Raw genomic sequence first — 22,417 nt, 5'->3', positions numbered from 1 at the left:
ATGTTTGTACCAGTCCACAATCCCACCAACAATGGAGGAGTGTTCCTCTTTCTCCACATCCTGGCCAGCATTTGCTGTCACCTGAGTTTTTGATCTTAGCCATTCTCACTGGTGTGAGGTGAAATCTCAGGGCTGTTTTGATTTGCATTTCCCTTATGACTAAAGATGTTGACCATTTCTGTAGGTGTTTCTCAGTCATTCGGCATTCCTCAGCTGTGAATTGTTTGTTTAACTCTGAACCCCATTTTTAATAGGGTTATTTGTCTCCTGTCAGTGTAACTTCTTGAGTTCTTCGTATATTTTGGTTATAAGCCCTCTATCAGTTGTAGGATAGATAGTAAAGATCTTTTCCCAATCTGTTGGTTGCCGTTTTGTCCTAACCACAGTGTCCTTTGCCTTGCAGAAGCTTTGCAGTTTTATGAGATCCCATTTGTTGATTCTTGATCTTAGATCATAAGCCATTGGTGTTTTGTTCAGGAAATTTTTTCCAGTGCCCATGTGTTCCAGATGCTTCCCTAGTTTTTCTTCTATTAGTTTGAGTGTGTCTGGTTTGATGTGGAGGTCCTTGATCCACTTGGACTTAAGCTTTGTACAGTGTGATAAGCATGGATCGATTTGCATTCTTCTACATGTTGCCCTCCAGTTGAACCAGCACCATTTGCTGAAAATGCTATCTTTTTTCCATTGGATGGTTTTGGCTCCTTTGTCAAAAATCAAGTGACCATAGGTGTGTGGGTTCATTTCTGGGTCTTCATTTCTATTCCACTGGTCTATCTGTCTGTCTCTGTACCAATACCATGCAGTTTTTATCACTATTGCTCTGTAATACTGCTCAAGTTCAGGGATAGTGATTCCCCCAGAAGTCATTTTATTGTTGAGGATAGTTTTATCTATCCTGAGTTTTTTGTTATTCCAGATAAAATTGCAAATTGTTCTGTCTAACTCTTTGAAGAATTGAATTGGTATTCTGATGGGGAATGCATTAAATCTGTAGATCGCTTTTGGTAAAATGGCCATTTTTACTATATTAATCCTGCCAATCATGAGCATGGGAGATCTTTCTATCTTCTGACATCTTCTTTGATTTCTTTCTTCAGAGGCTTGAAGTTCTTATCATACAAATCTTTTACCTCCTTGGTTAAAGTCACACCGAGGTATATTATATTATTTGGGACTATTATATCATCTGCAAATAGTGATATTTTGACTTCTTCTTTTCCAATCTGTATCCATTTGATCTCCTTTTGTTGTCTGATTGCTCTGGCTAGAACTTCAAGAACTATACTGAATAAGTAGGGAGAGAGTGGACAGCGTTGTCTAGTCCCTGATTTTAGTGGGATTGCTTCAAGTTTCTCTCCATTTAATTTAATGGTAACCACTGGTTTGCTGTATATGGCTTTTACTATGTTTAGGTATGGGCCTTGAATTCTTGTTCTTTCCAGGACTTTTATAATGAAGGGATGTTGAATTGTGTCAAATGCTTTCTCAGCATCTAATGAAATGATCATGGGGTTTTTATCTTTCAGTTTCTTTATAATAATGCATTATGTTGATGGTTTTCCGTATATTAAACCATCCCTGCATGCCTGGGATGAAGCCTACTTGATCATGGTGGATCACTGTTTTGATGTGCTCTTGGATTCGGTTTGCCAGAATTTTATTGAGTATTTTTGCGTCGATATTCATAAGGGAAATTGGTCTGAAGTTCTCTTTCTTTGTTGCATTTTTGTGTGGTTTAGGTATAAGAGTAACTCTGGCTTCATAGAAGGAATTCGGTAGCTCTCCATCTGTTTTAATTTTGTGGAATAGTTTGGATAGTATTGGTATGAGGTCTTCTATGAAGGTCTGATAGAATTCTGGACCTGGGCTCTTTTTGGTTGGGAGACCTTTAATGACTGCTTCTATTTCTTTAGGGGTTATGGGGTTGTTTAAATGGTTTACCTGTTCCTGATTCAACTTTGGTACCTGGTATCTCTCTAGGAAGTTGTCCATTTCCTGCAGATTTTCAAGTTTTGTTGAATATAGGCTTTTGTAGTAGGATCCGATGATTTTTTTAATTTCCTCTGATTCTGTAGTTATGTCTCCCTTTTCATTTCTGATTTTGTTAATTTTTACACACTCTCTGTGTCCTCTCGTTAGTCTGGCTAAGGGTGTATCTATCTTGTTGATTTTCTCAAAGAACTTCTCATTTTCTCAAGTTTTGGTTCTGTTGATTCTTCGTACGGTCCTTTTTGTTTCTACTTGTTTGATTTTACCTCTGAGTTTGATTATTTCCTGCCTTCTACTCCTCCAGGGTGTATTTGCTTCTTTTTATTCTAGAGCTTTTAGGTGTGCTGTCAAGTTGCTGATATATGCCCTCTCCTGTTTCTTTCTGCAGGCACTCAGCGCTGCGAATTTTCCTCTTAGCACAGCTTTCATTGTGTCCCATAAGTTTGGGTATGTTGAACCTTCATTTTCATTAAATTCTAAGAAGTCTTTAATTTCTTTCTTTATTTCTTCCTTGACCAGGTTATCATTGAGTAGAGCATTGTTCAACTTTCATGTATATGTGGGCATTCTTCACTTATTTTTGTTGAAGGCCAGTTTTAGCCCGTGATGGTCTAATAGCACGCGTGCACTATTTCTATCTTTCTGTATCTATTGGGGCCTGTTTTATGACCAATTATATGGTCAGTTTTGGAGAAAGTACCATGAGGTGGTGAGAAGAAGGTATATCCTTTTGTTTTAGGATAGAATGTTCTATAAATATCTGTTCAGTCCATTTGGTTCATGACTTCTCTTAGTCTGTCTATGTCTCTGTTTAATTTCTGTTTCCATAATCTGTCCACTGATGAGAGTGGGGTGTTGAAATCTCCTACTATTATTGTGTGAGGTGCAATGTTTGCTTTGAGATTTAGTAGGGTTTCTTTTATGTATGTAGGAGCCCTTGTATTTGGAGCATAGATATTTAGGATTGAGAGTTCGTCTTGGTGGATTTTTCCTTTGATGAATATGAAGTGTCCTTCCGTATCTTTTTTGATGACTTTTAGTTAAAAATCGATTTTATTCGATATTAGAATGGCTACTCCAGCTTGCTTCTTCTGACCATTTCCTTGGAAAGTTGTTTTCCAGCCTTTTACTCTGAGGTAGTGTCTGTCTTTGTCTCTGAGGTGTGTTTCCTGTAGGCAGCAGAATGCAGGGTCCTCATTGTATATCTAGTTTGTTAATTTATGTCTTTTTATTGGGGAGTTGAGTCCATTGATGTTGAGAGATATTAAGGAATAGTGATTGATGTTTCCTGTTATATTTGTATTTGGATGTGAGATTATGTTTGTGTGTTTTTCTTCTTTTTGTTTTGTTGCCAAGACAATTAGTTTCTTGCTTTTTCTAGGGTTTAGCTTGCCTCCTTATGTCGGGCTTTACAATTTATTATCCTTTGTAGGGCTGGATTTGTAGAAAGATACTGTGTAAATTTGGTTTTGTCATGGAATATCTTGGTTTCTCCATCTATGTTAATTGAGAGTTTTGCAGGATACAGTAACCTGGGCTGGCATTTGTGTTCTCTTAGGGTCTGTATGACATCTGTCCAGGATCTTCTGGCCTTCATAGTCTCTGGCGAGAAGTCTGGTGTGATTCTGATAAGTGTGCCTTCATATGTTACTTGACCTTTTTCCCTTACTGCTTTTAATATTCTTTTTTTGTTTTGTGCATTTGGTGTTTTGACTGTATGTGACGGGAGGAGTTTCTTTTCTGGTCCAATCTATTTGGAGTTCTCTAGGCTTCTTGTATGTTTATGGGCATCTCTTTCTTTAGATTAGGGAAGTTTTCTTCTATGATGTGTTGAAGATATTTACTGGGCCTTTGAGCTGGGAGTCTTCACTCTCTTCTATACCTATTATCCTTAGGTTTGATCTTCTCATTGAGTCCTAGATTTCTTGTATGTTTTGGACCAGTATCTTTTTCCATTTTACATTATCTTTGACCGTTGTGTCAATGATTTCTATGGAATCTTCTGCTCCTGAGATTCTCTCTTCTATCTCTTGTATTCTGTTGGTGATGCTTGTATCTCCGGATCCTTGTTTCTTCCTTTGGTTTTCTATATCCAGGGTTGTCTCCTTTTGTGCTTTCTTTATTGCTTCTACTTCCATTTTTAATTCCTTCACCTGTTTGATTGTTTTTTCCTGGAATTCTTTTAGGGCTTTTTGTGATTCCTCTCTATAGGCTTCTACTTGTTTATGTATGTTTTCCTCCATTTCTCTAAGGGAGTTCTTCATGTCTTTCTTGAAGTTCTCCAGCATCATGATCAAATTTGATTTTAAATCTAGATCTTGATTTTCTAGTGTGTTTGGATATTTAATGTTTGCTTTGGTGGGAGAATTGTGCTCTGATGATGCCATGTATTCTTGGTTTCTGTTGCTTGGGTTCCTGCGCTTGCTTCTTGCCATCGTGTTGTCTCTGGTTTTACCTTGTTCTGCTATTTCTGACAGTGGCTAGACCGTCCTATAGACCTGTGTGTCAGGAGTGCTGTAGACCTGTTTTCCTGTTTTTTTTTTTCAGCCAGTTATGGGAATATAGTGTTCTGCTTTCGGGCGTGTAGTCTTTCCTGTCTACTGGACTTCAGCTGTTCCTTTGGGCCTGTGTCATGAGTCCGCTAGGCGCAGAAATGTTAGTCTTTTTTTTTTTTTTTTTTTTTTTTTTTTTTTTTAAATTTTTTTTTTTTATTAACTTGAGTATTTCTTATATACATTTCGAGTGTTATTCCCTTTCCCGGTTTCCGGGCAAACATCCCCCTCCCCCCTCCCCTTCCTTATGGGTGTTCCCCTCCCAACCCTCCCACCATTGCCGCCCTCCCCCCATAGACTAGTTCACTGGGGGTTCAGTCTTAGCAGGACCCAGGGCTTCCCCTTCCACTGGTGCTCTTACTAGGATATTCATTGCTACCTATGGGGTCAGAGTCCAGGGTCAGTCCATGTATAGTCTTTAGGTAGTGGCTTAGTCCCTGGAAGCTCTGGTTGCTTGGCATTGTTGTACTTTTGGGGTCTCGAGCCCCTTCAAGCTCTTCCAGTTCTTTCTCTGATTCCTTCAATAGGGGACCTATTCTCAGTTCAGTGGTTTGCTGCTGGCATTCGCCTCTGTATTTGCTGTATTCTGGCTGTGTCTCTCAGGAGCGATCTACATCCGGCTCCTGTCGGTCTGCACTTCTTTGCTTCATCCATCTAGTCCAATTGGGTGGCTGTATATGTATGGGCCAAATGTGGGACAGGCTCTGAATGGGTGTTCCTTCAGTCTCTGTTTTAATCTTTGCCTCTCCCTTCCCTGCCAAGGGTATTCTTTTTCCTCATTTAAAGAAGGAGTGAAGCATTCACATTTTGATCATCCGTCTTGAGTTTCGTTTGTTCTAGGGATCTAGGGTAATTCAAGCATTTGGGCTAATAGCCACTTATCAATGAGTGCATACCATGTATGTCTTTCTGTGATTGGGTTAGTTCACTCAGGATGATATTTTCCAGTTCCAACCATTTGCCTACGAATTTCATAAACTCGTTGTTTTTGATAGCTGAGTAGTATTCCATTGTGTAGATGTACCACATTTTCTGTATCCATTCCTCTGTTGAAGGGCATCTGGGTTCTTTCCATTTTCTGGCTATTATAAATAAGGCTGCGATGAACATAGTGGAGCACGTGTCTCTTTTATATGTTGAGGCATCTTTTGGGTATATGCCCAAGAGAGGTATAGCTGGATCCTCAGGCAGTTCAATGTCCAATTTTCTGAGGAACCTCCAGACTGATTTCCAGAATGGTTTTACCAGTCTGCAATCCCACCAACAATGGAGGAGTGTTCCTCTTTCTCCACATCCTCGCCAGCATCTGCTGTCACCTGAGTTTTTGATCTTAGCCAATCGCACTGGTGTGAGGTGAAATCTCAGGGTTGTTTTGATTTGCATTTCCCTTATGACTAAAGATGTTCAACATTTCTTTAGGTGTTTCTCAGTCATTCGGCATTCCTCAGCTGTGAATTCTTTGTTTAGCTCTGAACCCCATTTTTTAATAGGGTTATTTGTTTCCCTGCGGTCTAACTTCTTGAGTTCTTTGTATATTTTGGATATAAGGCCTCTATCTGTTGTAGGGTTGGTAAAGATCTTTTCCCAATCTGTTGGTTGCCGTTTTGTCCTAACCACAGTGTCCTTTGCCTTACAGAAGCTTTGCAGTTTTATGAGATCCCATTTGTCAATTCTTGATCTTAGAGCATAAGCCATTGGTGTTTTGTTCAGGAAATTTTTTCCAGTGCCCATGTGTTCCAGATGCTTCCCTAGTTTTTCTTCTATTAGTTTGAGTGTGTCTGGTTTGATGTGGAGGTCCTTGATCCACTTCGACTTAAGCTTTGTACAGGGTGATAAGCATGGATCGATCTGCATTCTTCTACATGTTGCCCTCCAGTTGAACCAGCACCATTTGCTGAAAATGCTATCTTTTTTCCATTGGATGGTTTTGGCTCCTTTGTCAAAAATCAAGTGACCATAGGTGTGTGGGTTCATTTCTGGGTCTTCAATTCTATTCCATTGGTCTATCTGTCTGTCTCTGTACCAATACCATGCAGTTTTTATCACTATTGCTCTGTAATACTGCTTGAGTTCAGGGATAGTGATTCCCCCTGAAGTCCTTTTATTGTTGAGGATAGCTTTAGCTATCCTGGGTTTTTTGTTATTCCAGATGAATTTGCAAATTGTTCTGTCTAACTCTTTGAAGAATTGGATTGGTATTTTGATGGGGATTGCATTGAATCTGTAGATTGCTTTTGGTAAAATGGCCATTTTTACTATATTAATCCTGCCAATCCATGAGCATGGGAGATCTTTCCATCTTCTGAGGTCTTCTTCAATTTCTTTCTTCAGTGACTTGAAGTTCTTATTGTACAGATCTTTTACTTGCTTGGTTAAAGTCACACCGAGGTACTTTATATTATTTGGGTCTATTATGAAGGGTGTCGTTTCCCTAATTTCTTTCTCGGCTTGTTTCTCTTTTGTATAGAGGAAGGCAACTGATTTATTTGAGTTAATTTTATACCCAGCCACTTTGCTGAAGTTGTTTATCAGCTTTAGTAGTTCTCTGGTGGAACTTTTGGGATCACTTAAATATACTATCATATCATCTGCAAATAGTGATATTTTGACCTCTTCTTTTCCGATCTGTATCCCTTTGATCTCCTTTTGTTGTCTGATTGCTCTGGCTAGAACTTCAAGAACTATATTGAATAAGTAGGGAGAGAGTGGGCAGCCTTGTCTAGTCCCTGATTTTAGTGGGATTGCTTCAAGTTTCTCTCCATTTAGTTTAATGTTAGCAACTGGTTTGCTGTATATGGCTTTTACTATGTTTAGGTATGGGCCTTGAATTCCTATTCTTTCCAGGACTTTTATCATGAAGGGGTGTTGAATTTTGTCAAATGCTTTCTCAGCATCTAATGAAATGATCATGTGGTTCTGTTCTTTCAGTTTGTTTATATAATGGATCACGTTGATGGTTTTCCGTATATTAAACCATCCCTGCATGCCTGGGATGAAGCCTACTTGATCATGGTGGATGATTGTTTTGATGTGCTCTTGAATTCGGTTTGCCAGAATTTTATTGAGTATTTTTGCGTCGATATTCATAAGGGAAATTGGTCTGAAGTTCTCTTTCTTTGTTGTGTCTTTGTGTGGTTTAGGTATAAGAGTAATTGTAGATTCGTAGAAGGAATTCGGTAGGGCTCCATCTGTTTCAATTTTGTGGAATAGTTTGGATAATATTGGTATGAGGTCTTCTATGAAGGTTTGATAGAATTCTGCACTAAACCCATCTGGACCTGGGCTCTTTTTGGTTGGGAGACCTTTAATGACTGCTTCTATTTCCTTAGGAGTTATGGGGTTGTTTAACTGGTTTATCTGTTCCTGATTTAACTTTGATACCTGGTATCTGTCTAGGAAATAGTCCATTTCCTGAAGATTTTCAAATTTTGTTGAATATAGGTTTTTATAGTAAGATCTGATGATTTTTTGAATTTCCTCTGAATCTGTAGTTATGTCTCCCTTTTCATTTCTGATTTTGTTAATTTGGACGCACTCTCTGTGTCCTCTCGTTAGTCTGGCTAAGGGTTTATCTATCTTGTTGATTTTCTCAAAGAACCAACTTTTGGTCCTGTTGATTCTTTCTATGGTCCTTTTTGTTTCTCCTTGGTTGATTTCAGCTCTGAGTTTGATTATTTCCTGCCTTCTACTCCTCCTGGGTGTATTTGCTTCTTTTTGTTCTAGAGCTTTTAGGTGTGCTGTCAAGCTGCTGACATATGCTCTTTCCTGTTTCTTTCTGCAGGCACTCAGCGCTATGAGTTTTCCTCTTAGCACAGCTTTCATTGTGTCCCATAAGTTTGAGTATGTTGTATCTTCATTTTCATTAAATTCTAAGAAGTTTTTAATTTCTTTCTTTATTTCTTCCTTGACCAGGTTATCATTGAGTAGAGCATTGTTCAATTTCCACGTATATGTGGGCATTCTTCCCTTATTGTTATTGAAGACCAGTTTTAGGCCGTGGTGGTCCGATAGCACGCATGGGATTATTTCTATCTTTCTGTACCTGTTGAGGCCCGTTTTTTGACCAATTATATGGTCAATTTTGGAGAAAGTACCATGAGGAGCTGAGAAGAAGGTATATCCTTTTGCTTTAGGATAGAATGTTCTATAAATATCCGTTAAGTCCATTTGGCTCATGACTTCTCTTAGTCTGTCGACATCACTGTTTAATTTCTGTTTCCATGATCTGTCCATTGATGAGAGTGGGGTGTTGAAATCTCCCACTATTATTGTGTGAGGTGCAATGTGTGTTTTGAGCTTTAGTAAGGTTTCTTTTACGTATGTAGGTGCCCTTGTATTTGGGGCATAGATATTTAGGATTGAGAGTTCATCTTGGTGGATTTTTCCTTTGATGAATATGAAGTGTCCTTCCTTATCTTTTTTGATGACTTTTAGTTGGAAATTGATTTTATTTGATATTAGAATGGCTACTCCAGCTTGCTTCTTCTGACCATTTGCTTGGAAAGTTGTTTTCCAGCCTTTCACTCTGAGGTAGTGTCTGTCTTTGTCTCTGAGGTGTGTTTCCTGTAGGCAGCAGAATGCAGGGTCCTCGTTGCGTATCCAGTTTGTTAATCTATGTCTTTTTATTGGGGAGTTGAGGCCATTGATGTTGAGAGATATTAAGGAATAGTGATTATTATATATTATATATATATATTATTATATATTATATATATATATATATATATAACATTATATATTATATAATGTTAGTCTTACTGTGGTCCCGCAGCTGAAGTTGCTTGTGGTGGGTTGCTTTTGAGCTCTCTGTGATTGTGCCATCTAGAAGGGCCTGTGCTGCCTTTTCCTGGGGCCCTATGTACCGGGGTCCCAGATGGCGTTAGGTGTTTTCCTCCAGAGTCAGAAATGTGGGCAGAGTGTAGTCTCTTCTGACTTCCCAGGCGTGTCTGCCCCTCTGTAGGTTTAGCTTTCCCTCCCAGGGGATTTGGGTGCAGGGAGCTTTTGATCGGGTCCCTTCAGATCTGGGTGGTGTCTGGACCGCAGGGAACCTGCCAATTGAGGGCTCCCTCACATTTTTGAAGTTTTATTTTTTTAAGGGAGTTGTTCATTTCCTCTTTAAATGCCTGTATCATCTTTATCAAGTTGGATTTAAGGTCATTTTCTTGTAGTTCAGCAGTATTAGAATATCCAGGATATATGATATAAGTGGATAGCTGGGCTCTGATGTTGCCACATTGCCATGGCTGTTGTTGATTCTGTCCTTATGCTGGCCTTTAGCCCTCTGGGTTTCGTGGTTATTATAGGTTAGCTATTAATTTCTGAGCTCAACCTTTGTTGGATGGGTAGATTTTTTAATGTGTTTTTCCCTTGGTTTCTGTTTTCTCTCTGTCTTCTGGCCTGAGTGGCCTGGGGTTTCGGTTGACTAGCAAGTCTTCAGGTCTAGTAGAGTGTCTTTCCTGGGGATTTTGTGACCTCATGACTTCTGCAGTTTGGGGTGCTAATCTTGCCTCTGAGGTTCCTAGCACCAATGTGTCCTAGAGTCCCTTCTGTATTCAGTGTCTGGGATAAAGGTAGAGTTGTGGCCTGGGAAATTGAGTCCAGGGGTTTGGGGTACAGTTTAAGGCAGTTTGGTGTGTTTTAAGGGGATATGGTAGACTAGCAAGGGCTTGGGGAAGGGTCATACCTGCTTGGCCTCCAAGAATGAAAGCAGAGTTGTGCAGTACAGGGCATGGGGTGCAGATAATGCTGCTGCTGGGTGTGCTTTCAGAGGAGTTGGGGGAGGGTTGGGCTTACCTGGGGATCCTGATGACTACAGGCTTTCAGGAAAGCAAATAGAGTTGTGGAGCAGGAAATGTAACACAGGGTTTGGTATACAATTTATACTATTGAGTATGCTTTCAGAGGAGGTGGTTGGTCCCATTGTGAGTTCTTAATTTACTATAAACATGGCACCTTCCTCCATTTGTAGACTAGAAAGGACTCTGGGAAGTTAGCATTTTCTAACACTATATTTCAGATTCTTGTGTTATAATAATTATTCACAATTTTACACATTTATGTAATATACATTGACTATAATCAGTCTTATCCTCTGGTGTATTTTTTTCTGGTCCACTGCATTTGTTTAAGGTTGGCCACCTGAAAATGTGTAGGGGGTTGCTTACTTAAGCATGGCAATTTGCCAGTTGACTAAACCACACAGAAATATGTCTCCTTCCTCCTCACAAACACTAACAATCTTGACCTCCTTGGGGAGTGGAGAGAGAATTTTGAGCCTCTCCCCAACTCATGATGGGATGTTGATAGTGAAAGTCCTGTGTGAGTGATCTTTGTTGATTTGAATGTATGTGTCCCATAAACATGCACTATCTAAAAGAGAGTTTTCAATAGTACAATCTTCCAACTCTTAGATTTTTTTTTTAACCAGTTCCTCCGCCATGATGTTTACTGAGCCTTAGGATTGTTGCAGATGCTCATTGAGGGTTGATCACTCAGTAGTCACCTATTCATAGTACTTTGACCAGTTATGATCATGTCTCTATATTCGCTATTACCAACTATAAGCCACAGTTGCTCCAGTTAACACTGAGAACAACACAAATGTATGTGTATAAACACAAATATTTAGAGGTCAGTTTGACATCATGTGCATATTGTACAGCAATTTCTGGAGGGCCTATGAACCCCCAACATAGACTTTTAGGCAGTTTTCCAGTACCATGCATGAGTGACTGCTTATCACATAATGGTCATGGCACATTTCTGCCAGTGGGCATGCCTTGCCTAGTAGGTTGGTATTAGAGTGTCCAGGGTGCACAGTGGGCGTGTCTTGCCTGGTAGGTTGGTATTAGAGTGTCCAGGGTGCACAGTGGACATGTCTTGCCTGGTAGGTTGGTATTAGAGTGTCCAGGGCTCATAGATGCTGACTTTTCTAACCAAGCAGCTTCCACATAACCTCCCAGCCTGTAAAAGCTGGCCAGCCAGAAGAAATCTTCCAGCTCTGTTAAAACTTGATGCCTCATTGTCCTAGAGGAGGACAATGTCTTCAGCTATGGGGTCTTTATGGTATAGTCTTTTGGGCTACCAAAAGGAATGGAAAAAGTTTACATTGCTTTGGTAGTTTCTGGCATTCCCTGAGCAAAATCCATATTCTACTATCGTGCTGGAATTTAAAAACAAAAACAAACAAACAAATACCCTATATCGTTTGAGAAGAGTAGTATCTACACATGCAGGATATATTCCATTAAACCTTCAAATTCTAATTTAAATTAGTTTACAAAGCAATAGGATTCTGTACAGCTTTTTTATCCTTATTTTTTGCTAATCCGGTCTCCCAGGTCTTGCTCCCATCCATCTTCACTTAAGTCTTTCAACTCCCTGTATTGCCTGGCTGTAATATTATCTGTATTGTACCATTCAGTATCTTTTGGTCAGGTATTGCTTTTCCAATGGCCCCTCTCTACCCTTCAGTCCTCTCTAAGATCCACACATGAGAGGAATGTTAGACATTTTTCTTTCTCACTTTCATTTACCTTACTCATCCATTTACCTGAAAATTATACAATTTCATTTTTCTTTTTATCCGAATAAAATTCCATTGTGTGTGTATATTTAACATGTTTTTATTATCCATTTTATTATCCAGTGTGTTCTTTCTGTACATACCTGCCGAAATTTGTCATTTGATCTCCTGTTGATAGACTTCTCAATTAGACTGAGATGCCATCTCACAGTAGCTTTAATCTACTGTTTCTTCTGATAATTGATGATAACAAACACTTTAAAAAAAACAGCCAGGGAAATGCAAATCAAAACAACCCTGAGATTCCACCTCACAGCAGTCAGAATGGCTAAGATAAAAAACTCAGGTGACAACAGATGCTGGCAAGGATGTGGAGAAAGAGGAACACTTCTCCATTGTTGGTTGGATTGCAAGCTGGTAAAACCACTCTGGAAATCAGTCTGGCGGTTCCTCAGAAAATTGGACATTGAACTACCTGAGGACCCAGCTATAACACTCCTGGGCATATACCCAAAAGATGCCCCAACATAAAACAAAGACACATGTTCATAGCAGCCTTATTTATAATACCCAGAAGCTGGAAAGAACCCAGATGTCCCTCAACAGAGGAATGGATACAGAAAATATGGTACATTTACACAGTGGAGTACTACTCAGCTATCAAAAATAATGACTTCATGAAATTCTTAGGCAAATGGATGGAACTTGAAAACATCACAAAAGAACGCACATGGTATGTACTCACTGATAAGTGGATATTAGCCAAAGCTCAGAATACACATGATACAATTCACAAACTACATGAAGCTCAAGAAGAAGGAAGACCAAAGTGTAGATGCTTCAATCCTTTTTAGAAGGGGAAACAAAAATACTCATAGGAAATATGGAGACAACATGTGGAACAGAGACTGAAGGAAAGGCCATCCAGAGACTGCCCTGCCTAGGGATCCATCCCATATACATACAGCCACCAAACCCAGACAATATTGTTGATGCCAAGAAGTGCATGCTGACAGGAGCCTGATATTGCTGTCTCCTGAGAGGCTCTGCCAAAACCTTACAAATACAGAGGTGGATGCTTTCAGTCAACCATTGAACTGAGAATGGGGACCTGAAGTAACTGAAAGGGTTTGCAACCCCATAAGAAGAACAGCAATATCAACCAGCCAGACCTCCCAGAGCTCTCAGGGACTAAACCACCATCCCAAGAGAACACAGGGATGGGCCTATGGCTCCATCCGTATATGTAACAGAGGATGACCTTGTCAGGCATCAGTGGAGAGAGAGGCCCTTGGTCCTGTCAAGGCTCTATGCCCCAGTGTAGGGAATGTCACTGGGGGGGGGGAGGTAGGAGGGAGTGGGTGAGTAGGTGAGCGAGCACCCTCATAGAAACAGGGGTTGGGATAGAATAGCCGCTTTCTGGAGAAGGGAATAACATTTAAATATCCAATAAAAGAAAAAAATTAGAACTCAGGAAAATTAATTATAAAGAAATAAAAGAGCCAAGGAGTTTTCAAATCTCAAACAAAACAAAACAAAACCCTGAAAAAACAAAAACCAAACAACCAAAAACCCAGGCACTTATTTATCTTCTGAGATCTGCTCCGTTTCAGAGACCATTATTTGCTCATGTTGTTTTCTTGGTGTTTACTTTTTTGATGTATGTTACTCATGATATTTCATGCCAGATGTATAGCATCTGGATATCTTTTGTCATCCCTTAGCCTACCTTTTAATATAATTTCCGTTTTCTTTGCTGTTCAGAAGGATTTTTTTAAATTTAATTCTGTAGTTGTTGACCTTCTACAGTAACTAGAGCCCTGTTCAGAGAGACCTTATTTATTCCTGTACTGAAGAGCCCTCCCGTTTTTCTCAGGCACTTTCAGAGTTTCTGGCCTTGCAATGAGATCTTTAGTCTATTTGGATTATGGTTCATTCTTGCACATGTAGATATCCAGTTTCTCTTTCTCAGTGTGTTTGTTTTTAGTACATAGAAAGACACTGATATCCTGTCATTTTGCTGAAAGCGGTTTTCAACTTTACTTGTTTTCTGGTAGAGTCCTTAAGGCCTTTTATATTTAGAGTAAAATTCTCTGTGAACAGCAGTGTTTATTGGGATAATTATATATTTTCTGCCCTTGACTCTGTTTATGTAGTAAATTATATATGTTCATTTACCTATGACTACATGTGAGGGGTGATATCCAGATGATGATGATCATTGTGATGTGTTCTTACAAGTATTAAGACATTTTTCATCTATGTTCATCAGAGATAGTGGGCTATTATTTTCTTCCTTTTATTTATTTATTTTTTGCGTGTGCCTTTCTCAGGTTTTGATATTCAGATAATATACGCTAACAAAACTAAGGCAACGTGAGAGAGAGAATTTAAGCAGATCTCCCACAAACAATAAAATTGAAGTAGTAATTAAAAGAGAACAAATCAGTTTTTCAGTTTCAGAAACCCCATGTGCAGATGGATTACTTAATATTTTTAGCAAACTTAAGAGGAACTAAGAGTAATATTTCTTAAATTATTCCATAAAGTACAAAAGGAAATCCTCCCAACTCCTTTCACATAGTCAGATTCCCGCTCTTAAGGAAAATTTAGTGGGAGTCATAGCTGTGGTGGGTGGATGAATTAGTCACAGTTCTCACTGTGTTTTTAGCTTTATTGTTTTAATAGTATGACTCTTCCTTCTGTTTGGAATTTTAGAAATTGAGACATCAAGTGTGGAGAATACATCTTAAAGCAAAATAGTTTACCCTTCAGCTTTGATTTCTTTTTCTCTTGAGGTAAAGCTCCAAGTATGAGATAGACCTATAAGGAAACATTTTAAAAAGTTACATCCTGCCACCTTTTCGTCTATTTTCTTTTTCCTTATAAACACAATAGTTATAATATATGTCAGTCCTAGAGAACAATATACAACCATCATATTTGCCTTTCCTTCTAACAGGTCTTGCTTTCTCTAAGCCGTACTTGGTCACATGCCTCGAGCAGAGAAAAGAACCCTGGAATGTGAAGGAACCAGCAACAGTAGCTGTGTACCCAGGTATGTGGGAATGAGTAAATCAGAGCACAAAACTGAGAGATCCAGAGAGTCAGGCATGAAAGACTGGATAGATTAGGGAATCAGGGGAAAATGGATGCTGTACAGGATGCTGGGCTGAGGATGTTGACCTTCATGTAAACTTGGCCATGGATGTTGGCAAGGCCCAAGACTTCTTCAAGAAGGGAGATGTGGCCATTGGCCTGACCAGGTGGTGCCCCGGCTCTGGCTTCACCAACACTGTGCGTATAGTGGAACCCCTCTTCTAGCCCCTGTCCTGTCCCTTCCCCTAGCCTATCTATTAGGCCAGCAATTCTTGTAGTGCTCACTCTGGGCCATAGTGAGGAGCTGATGGGCTGGAACACCAGGGAAAAGTAATGCCTCTGAAACATGCAATAGAGCCCAGCTGTCTTTCATGGCCCTACCTGATCCAGGGGTGAAGGAAGAATATAGGATTGGAGAACCTCTAACTTTATCACAGAAGGGCAGCAGCATCTCTTGTGCTCTTTGCTCCTGTAGAAAGTTGTCCACAGAATTCCCAGCCCTAGCCTGGAGCCAGGAGACAGCAAGAGCAGGGGCTGAGGGCGTGGGGTCCAGGGTTCCAGTGTGGATGACTTTTGGCCCTGGCCCTGATGTGCTTTCCCAACGGCTTTGGCCTCCCCCACCCCCACCCCCCTTGTGCACTCCACTGCTATCACTGCAGACACTCCACTCTCCACCTTGTATTCTGCAGTTTCTTCAGGCCTGTTGCTATAGTCCCCACCTGAGTGTCAAACAGAAACTGAAGCAAACAAACAAACAAAAAAAAGCTTCATTTATTATCTTTGTAGAAATTTTAATCCCGATGAGGGATTTCTGCCTGGCCTTGATCATTCAGTTCCCAGATAAAAGACACATAAAACTTTTATATTTATAGTAAGCCTTAAACAGCACAAAAGCTGGTAGATATCTATCTACACTCCAGGATATTAGAATCTACCTTCCTATTAATAACCCTGAGTTATTACTTACTGTGTTTTATTTTGGCTGCTCTCAACCCAGTTGGCCAGCCAATAGGGCCACATTGTGTATATAAGGAAAAGGAGGGACTTTCTTTCTCTCCCTTCTCCAACCTTATTTTCCTCAAGGTTTTCCAGGTTTCTCCTGCAAACAGGTCACTCCAAACCTGCCTACCTCTAATCCCTCCAATAAGTGGCTGTAGCCAATTTTATTTAACCAGTAGTTTTAAATCAAGGAACAAGATTTGCACAACCGAAGCTTGTAAACATGAGAAGTCACTGGTAGGTATATAATTTACCATTGTGATACATAACAATAGACTGAACCTCAACAATCCCCCACTCTTTTTTCTTATCTAATTTACCATGCGTACCAAAACTGCACCACCAGTTTAAGCTTATCCTCAATTACCGGTGGGTACCCCTTAATCTACTCATGTAACTGCTGCTCTGGCTACCTTACCAGATACTTGCTATTTCTCCTGTCCATATGCTCATGGTCTATCTTCCATCATGGCGGCTTCCTTTATCTCTCCTTCCTCCTTCTCCCTCTCCCCAATCTCTCCTCTCACCAGGTCACTGCAAACCCACCTGTCTCAAATCCCTCCAGTAACTGACTATAGCCAATTTCATTTAACCAATAGTTTTAAATCAAGGAACCAGGTTTGCAAAACAAAAGCTTGTAAATATGAGACTCCTTGGATGGTCTAGAACTTTGGGTATAAAATTTAGCATTGTAATACATAGTAATAGACCAAACCTCAACAATTATCTCTTAAACTATAGGTCACTTTCTGATCAATTTTTATAATGCTTTTATTTCCTCAAATCTCTCTTGCTCTCCAGTGATGTCTGAATGCATGTACAGTGACTAGAGTGTCCTTTAGTAGGTTAGAGTAGACATCATTATGGACTTACCATTGTTCCCTATCTCTCAGAAACTTGTACACAGTTATAATGACCTATTTGTCAAGGCTTCATAGAACAGTATCACTATAAATAAGTTTTTGTAATTACATTTACAAGCTCAGTATTTAAAGTTGTCTCAGCAGACTCCTCTTATGAATTATAATGTATTTCTGTGAATTTTTCTGCCACACACTGATTGCCAATGACTTATGATACATTGTTTTATATGTGATAGAAAAAACTTATGTACAGATACAAGAGTATTTTTAGTAGCCCACCAATATTTGTTGAGAATTTATCTTAATTTGCAATTCCATTTTCTGTGTTTTATTTTTGTATAGACCTCCCTCATGTCTGTTGCTAATATTGTTAGATGTAACTTTTACATTATGATTAGAATGACAGTTTTTAGTTGTGGCTCTTTAAGACAGTGTAAGATAATAAAATGTCCAGTTTTTAATTGGAATGACCAGTTCCAATTAAATTGATCTCACTTTTATTTATTGAATATTAGTTCTGTTTTCATGGTGTATGTATTCCTCATTGGTTACTTAATAGTTATTTTATACTGCTAATATTTCTGAAGTTATTATCATTTCATAAACAATTGATAAATATGTTGCCTCTACTGAAACTTCTGTGATTTAAAATTAAACTTGAAATTTTAAAAACCATTCAACAGCGTCCAGTTTTTTTTTTTTTTTAAGTAACAATAAAAAACATATAACATGAAATTTACTGTCTTCAGTATTTGGACATTGTTCTGCCCATTCAAATTATATGCCACAAATCTTTCAGAAACAGTTCAGCCTTCAAAATAAACATATTCTTAGGAAAATTAATTAATTATTTTGGGGCCATCTCAGTTAGTAGCAGTTGAAATCTATGTTCAACAAAGTTTTCTATTTTAGAATTTTTCATGTATTTTTAATCAGATATTTGCCTTTTATAATGGGTTTATTTCATTTAGCATATTGCCCTTCAGAATTGTCCTTTTCATAAATATTCCATTACTGTTTATCTAAAATGTGTGTGTCCACATGCTTGCACTCGCATATGGGACTACTAAGGGTTTCCGGTTCATATATGAAGTACAGAAAACAACTTGTAGGAATTAGTTTGCTTCTTCTACCATATGGGCCTTTTGGAATCAGATGCCTTTATCCTCAGAGCCATTTTCCTGGCTTTAAAGTACTTTTAAATTTTTGAGTAATGTTCCACTGTTGTCAGTGGAAGTTTGTGTTATTATCTGTTTTTTTGTCTATTTTCCCACTAATATGAGAGTAAATTGCATTTAGAACTGTATCAGAACTGTATCTTGGGGTATAAGTATTCATATGAAAGATACACTATAATTATAGCTATGTGATTAATCTTTTACTGATATGTCCATCTTTACTCAACAGGAAGTAAACCTTATATATTTAAAGAGTGTGGTAAGACCTTTCCTTGGAACTCACTTCTTATTCAACACCATAAAATTCATCCTGGAGCAAAACTTTACACGTGTGATGAATGTGGCAAGTCCTTTAATGTTCGATCAACACTGTATAAACACCATAGAACTCATACTGGGGAGAAACCCTACAAATGTAAAGAATGTGGCAAAGCTTTTACATGTTCTTCAAGCCTTAACCAACACCATAGAATTCACACTGGGGAGAAACCCTATAAATGTGAATGTGGCAAAGCCTTTAATAATTCTTCAGCTCTTACTCAGCACCAAAGAATCCATACTGGAGAGAGACCATACAAGTGTGACGAATGTGGCAAGGCGTTTAACAATTGCTCAGCACGTACTCGACACCAAAGAATCCATACTGGAGAAAGACCCTACAAGTGTGCACAATGTGGCAAGACGTTTAATTTTCCCACATCACTTTCTCAGCACCAGAGAATTCATACTGGAGAAAAACCCTACAAATGTGAAGAATGTGGTAAGGCCTTTAACTGTTCTTCACATCTTAAACAGCACCGAATTATTCATACTGGAAAGAAACCCTACAAATGTAAAGAATGTAGCAAAGCTTTTAACTGTTCTTCGAGTCTTAACCAACACCGTAGAATTCACACTGGGGAGAAACGCTACATATGTGAGGAATGTGGCAAAGCCTTTAATAACTGTTCAGCTCTTACCCAACACCAAAGAATTCATAGTGGAGAGAAACCCTATAAATGTGAAGAATGTGGCAAAGCCTTTTATAATTGCTCAGCCCTTTCTCGGCACCAGAAAATTCATACCGGAGAAAAACCATATAAATGTGCAGATTGTGGCAAAGCTTTTATTTTTCGGTCATCACTCTCTCAACACCAGAGAATTCATACAGGAGAGAAACCCTACAAATGCAAAGAATGTGGCAAGGCCTTTAACTGTTCTTCTCACCTTAACCAGCATGGAAGAATTCACAGTGGAGAGAAACCTTATAAATGTGAAGAGTGTGGCCAGACGTTCATCTGTTCTTCATACCTACATAAGCATCAGAAGATTCATGCTATTGAGAAACTCTATGAGTGCAAAGACTGTGGTAAAGCCTTCAGCTGCTCTTCATACCTTAAGTATCACCAGAGATTTCATACTGGAGGAAAATCCTACACGTGCAAAGAATGTGACAAAACCTTTAGGTCATCTTCATACCTTAGGAATCATCAGAGATTCCATACTGGAGAGAAACCTTACACGTGCAAAGAATGTGGCAAAGCCTTTGTTAATTCTTCAAGCCTTCTTGTACACCAAAGAATTCACACTGGAGAGAAACCATACAAATGCAAAGAATGTGGCAAGGCCTTTAGGTGTTCATCATATTTTAAGTATCATCAGAGACTTCATACTGGAGAGAAACCCTACACATGCAAAGAATGTGGGAAAGCCTTTGCTAAATCTTCGTGTCTTATTCTACACCAAAGAATTCATACTGGAGAAAAACCCTACAAATGTGCGGAGTGTGGCCAGGCATTTATCTGTTCTTCATATCTGAGGAAGCATCAGAGAATCCATACTGGTGAGAAACCGTACACATGTGAAGAATGTGGCAAAGCTTTTAGCATTTATTCAACCTTCGCTCAACACCAGAGAATTCATACTGGAGAAAAACCATATAAATGCAAGGAATGTAATAAAGCATTTAATAATCATTCAGCTCTAATTAAACATCAAAGAATTCATACTGGAGAGAAACCCTATGCATGCAAAGAATGTAGTAAAGCTTTTAATAATAGCTCGAGCCTTATTCGACATCAACGAATTCATATTGGAATTGAAACCCTAGAAATTCAAGGAATTTGGCAAGGCCTTTAGTAATAGTTTAACACCTAGCTCCAAAAACTCATACTAGTAAGAAACTAGAAATGAAAAAAGGTGACTACAAAGTGTTCTGTATATAAATACAATGTAAAAAAATCATGCATGAAAGAAAGCCTACAAGTTCAAATAGTGTTGCACCTCTTGTAACTCTTCTTCATGTTTTATTGATAGCAGAGAATTTGTACTGAGGAAGCCTACACATGTAAATAATGTGTCAAGGCTTTTACTGATTGTTCACTCCTCATCAGTGAACTCATAGAAATCTTATTCATTTATTGACTTTGGAAGGAACTCTGTCCAGGATGTATAAGCAAAATAGTTATTCTGGAAGACATTATGTAAACATAGAATGTAGTAAATTAACTCATACCTCAGATCTTAATGGATATGAGAGTTACTGTAAGTGACAAATCTTGTAAATATATGGACTGATGTAAAAATGAAGTAAATATTGTTTATAAGTCATGGGACATTATTTAATGTGGTAGAATAAATCATAGACATCACAACTCAGTAAGGATATGAATTTAATAATAAAATCTTAGTTGCTATGTAAATTTACATATTCATGTTTGAAAAGAGAAGTTAGCACAATTCTCAGACAGTCAAAAAAACAAGACTAGTTCCTAATTGATTTTAGTATAGTTCTTTTTCCTCAGAGACAATAGAATAGGTACAAAATAGAGGTTGTGCGTGAAACTTACATCTTTAAATAAACAAATTTGAATGGTTCATAATGTAGTGTATATGTTTTTATTGGGTAACATTATTCTATAAGAGAGGTTAAAATATTCCACCTTACTAAAGGTGGTAGGTGACAGGTTTCAGATATATACGGCTGAAAATTATTCGTGTAAGTGATCATTCTATTCCAGATGCCAGTCAGTGTCTTTCAAAGTATTTGGAGGATATTATTTCAATATGTTACATATTTGTTCATCCCCTTCTTGTGGTAACTGTGTTAATTAAGTGGGTAATTATGCCTTAGCTTTCTGAATCTTGAATTGTATTACTATTAGTCAGTTTTTACTAAATGCATATATACATATTTGAGAATGGTGGCATGGCTACTGACTATATAGACATTATGTAGTATACATGCCATCCTTTGACATATAAAACCCACTCAAATTTTGATATTTACTACATTGACTGAAATATTCCTACTTTTACAATCAAATAAACATTAGGAATTAAGAGAACATTTGGAGCACCATGTGTATGTTCTTGCTTGTACCTGTACCTGGTCTGACTGGCGGGATTTGATATATTTTCACAGAAACCCTGTCCTCCTCTGTTTCCTTCAAGCTATTGCTACAGTGATTCTCAAGAAATTAGAATTTCTCTGAGATCCTGCTGGGAGAAACAAAAGTCCTGGGGCATCCATAGGAGGTCCGTACCTTTTGGAGAAAGACTTAGTTTATATAATAGCTTTACTGGAAAGACTAATCTTGAAGGAAAGATGTGGGGCTGTGACTGTGGTGGGCAGTAGACCATGCTTGGTTGGATTAGACTGCTTAGTTGTGTTTTTCTTTTACCTTCTATTTATTGTATTATATTTATTTTTATATTTATTATATATATTACATGTAAGTATATTATTTATTTATCTAATGCCCTGACATTGTTTGAGGATTCTAAAGATGGACTGGCAAGTTATTGTATCTCCTTTTCCCTTTTTCCAGTGTGGTTACATTGAATAAATCTGTTTTTTAATAATTTTTTTTTATTTTTGCTTTTCACTCTTAATTTGGTTGTTACTTGGCTGATCAGTGATGGGTGGTGAAAACTGGCTAGTTGAGGCACAGGTTGTAAGAAGAAAGAGTAATTGTTGAAGTAAAAGTTAATTTTGAAATAGTTGACACCCCATAGGAAACAACCACAGCATTTCCTGAAAAAGATACAAAACACACACACACACATACACACAGACACACCACACAGACACACCACACAGACACAGACATGCACACACACACACACACACACACACACTCATACACACCACACCACACAGATACAGACACACATACAAACACACACACACACATACACATTACACACACACAGACACACATGACTATATGG

The 22,417-nt window shown here is 38.5% G+C and overlaps 1 protein-coding gene across 1 annotated transcript in view; it reads left to right on the top strand.

Annotated features, from left to right (window-relative positions):
• Nucleotides 1-22,048, top strand: part of Zfp712 (zinc finger protein 712) — a 34,635-nt gene extending 12,587 nt beyond the window's left edge. Inside the window, exons 3-4 of the mRNA XM_087640011.1 lie at nt 15,029-15,124; nt 18,435-22,048. Of these exons, the coding sequence (XP_087496137.1) occupies nt 15,029-15,124; nt 18,435-20,323 (1,985 nt within the window). The 3' untranslated portion in view covers nt 20,324-22,048. The remainder of the gene's footprint in view (nt 1-15,028; nt 15,125-18,434) is intronic.
• Nucleotides 22,049-22,417: the final 369 nt, after the last annotated feature.

Source organism: Rattus norvegicus, chromosome 2 (genome assembly GCF_021556685.1).
Source record: "Rattus norvegicus strain SHRSP/BbbUtx chromosome 2, alternate assembly SHRSP_T2T, whole genome shotgun sequence".
Taxonomy (NCBI): Eukaryota; Metazoa; Chordata; class Mammalia; order Rodentia; family Muridae; genus Rattus; species Rattus norvegicus.
The sequence above is the reverse complement of the archived record's forward strand: the minus strand, read 5'-3'. Positions and strand labels throughout refer to the sequence as shown.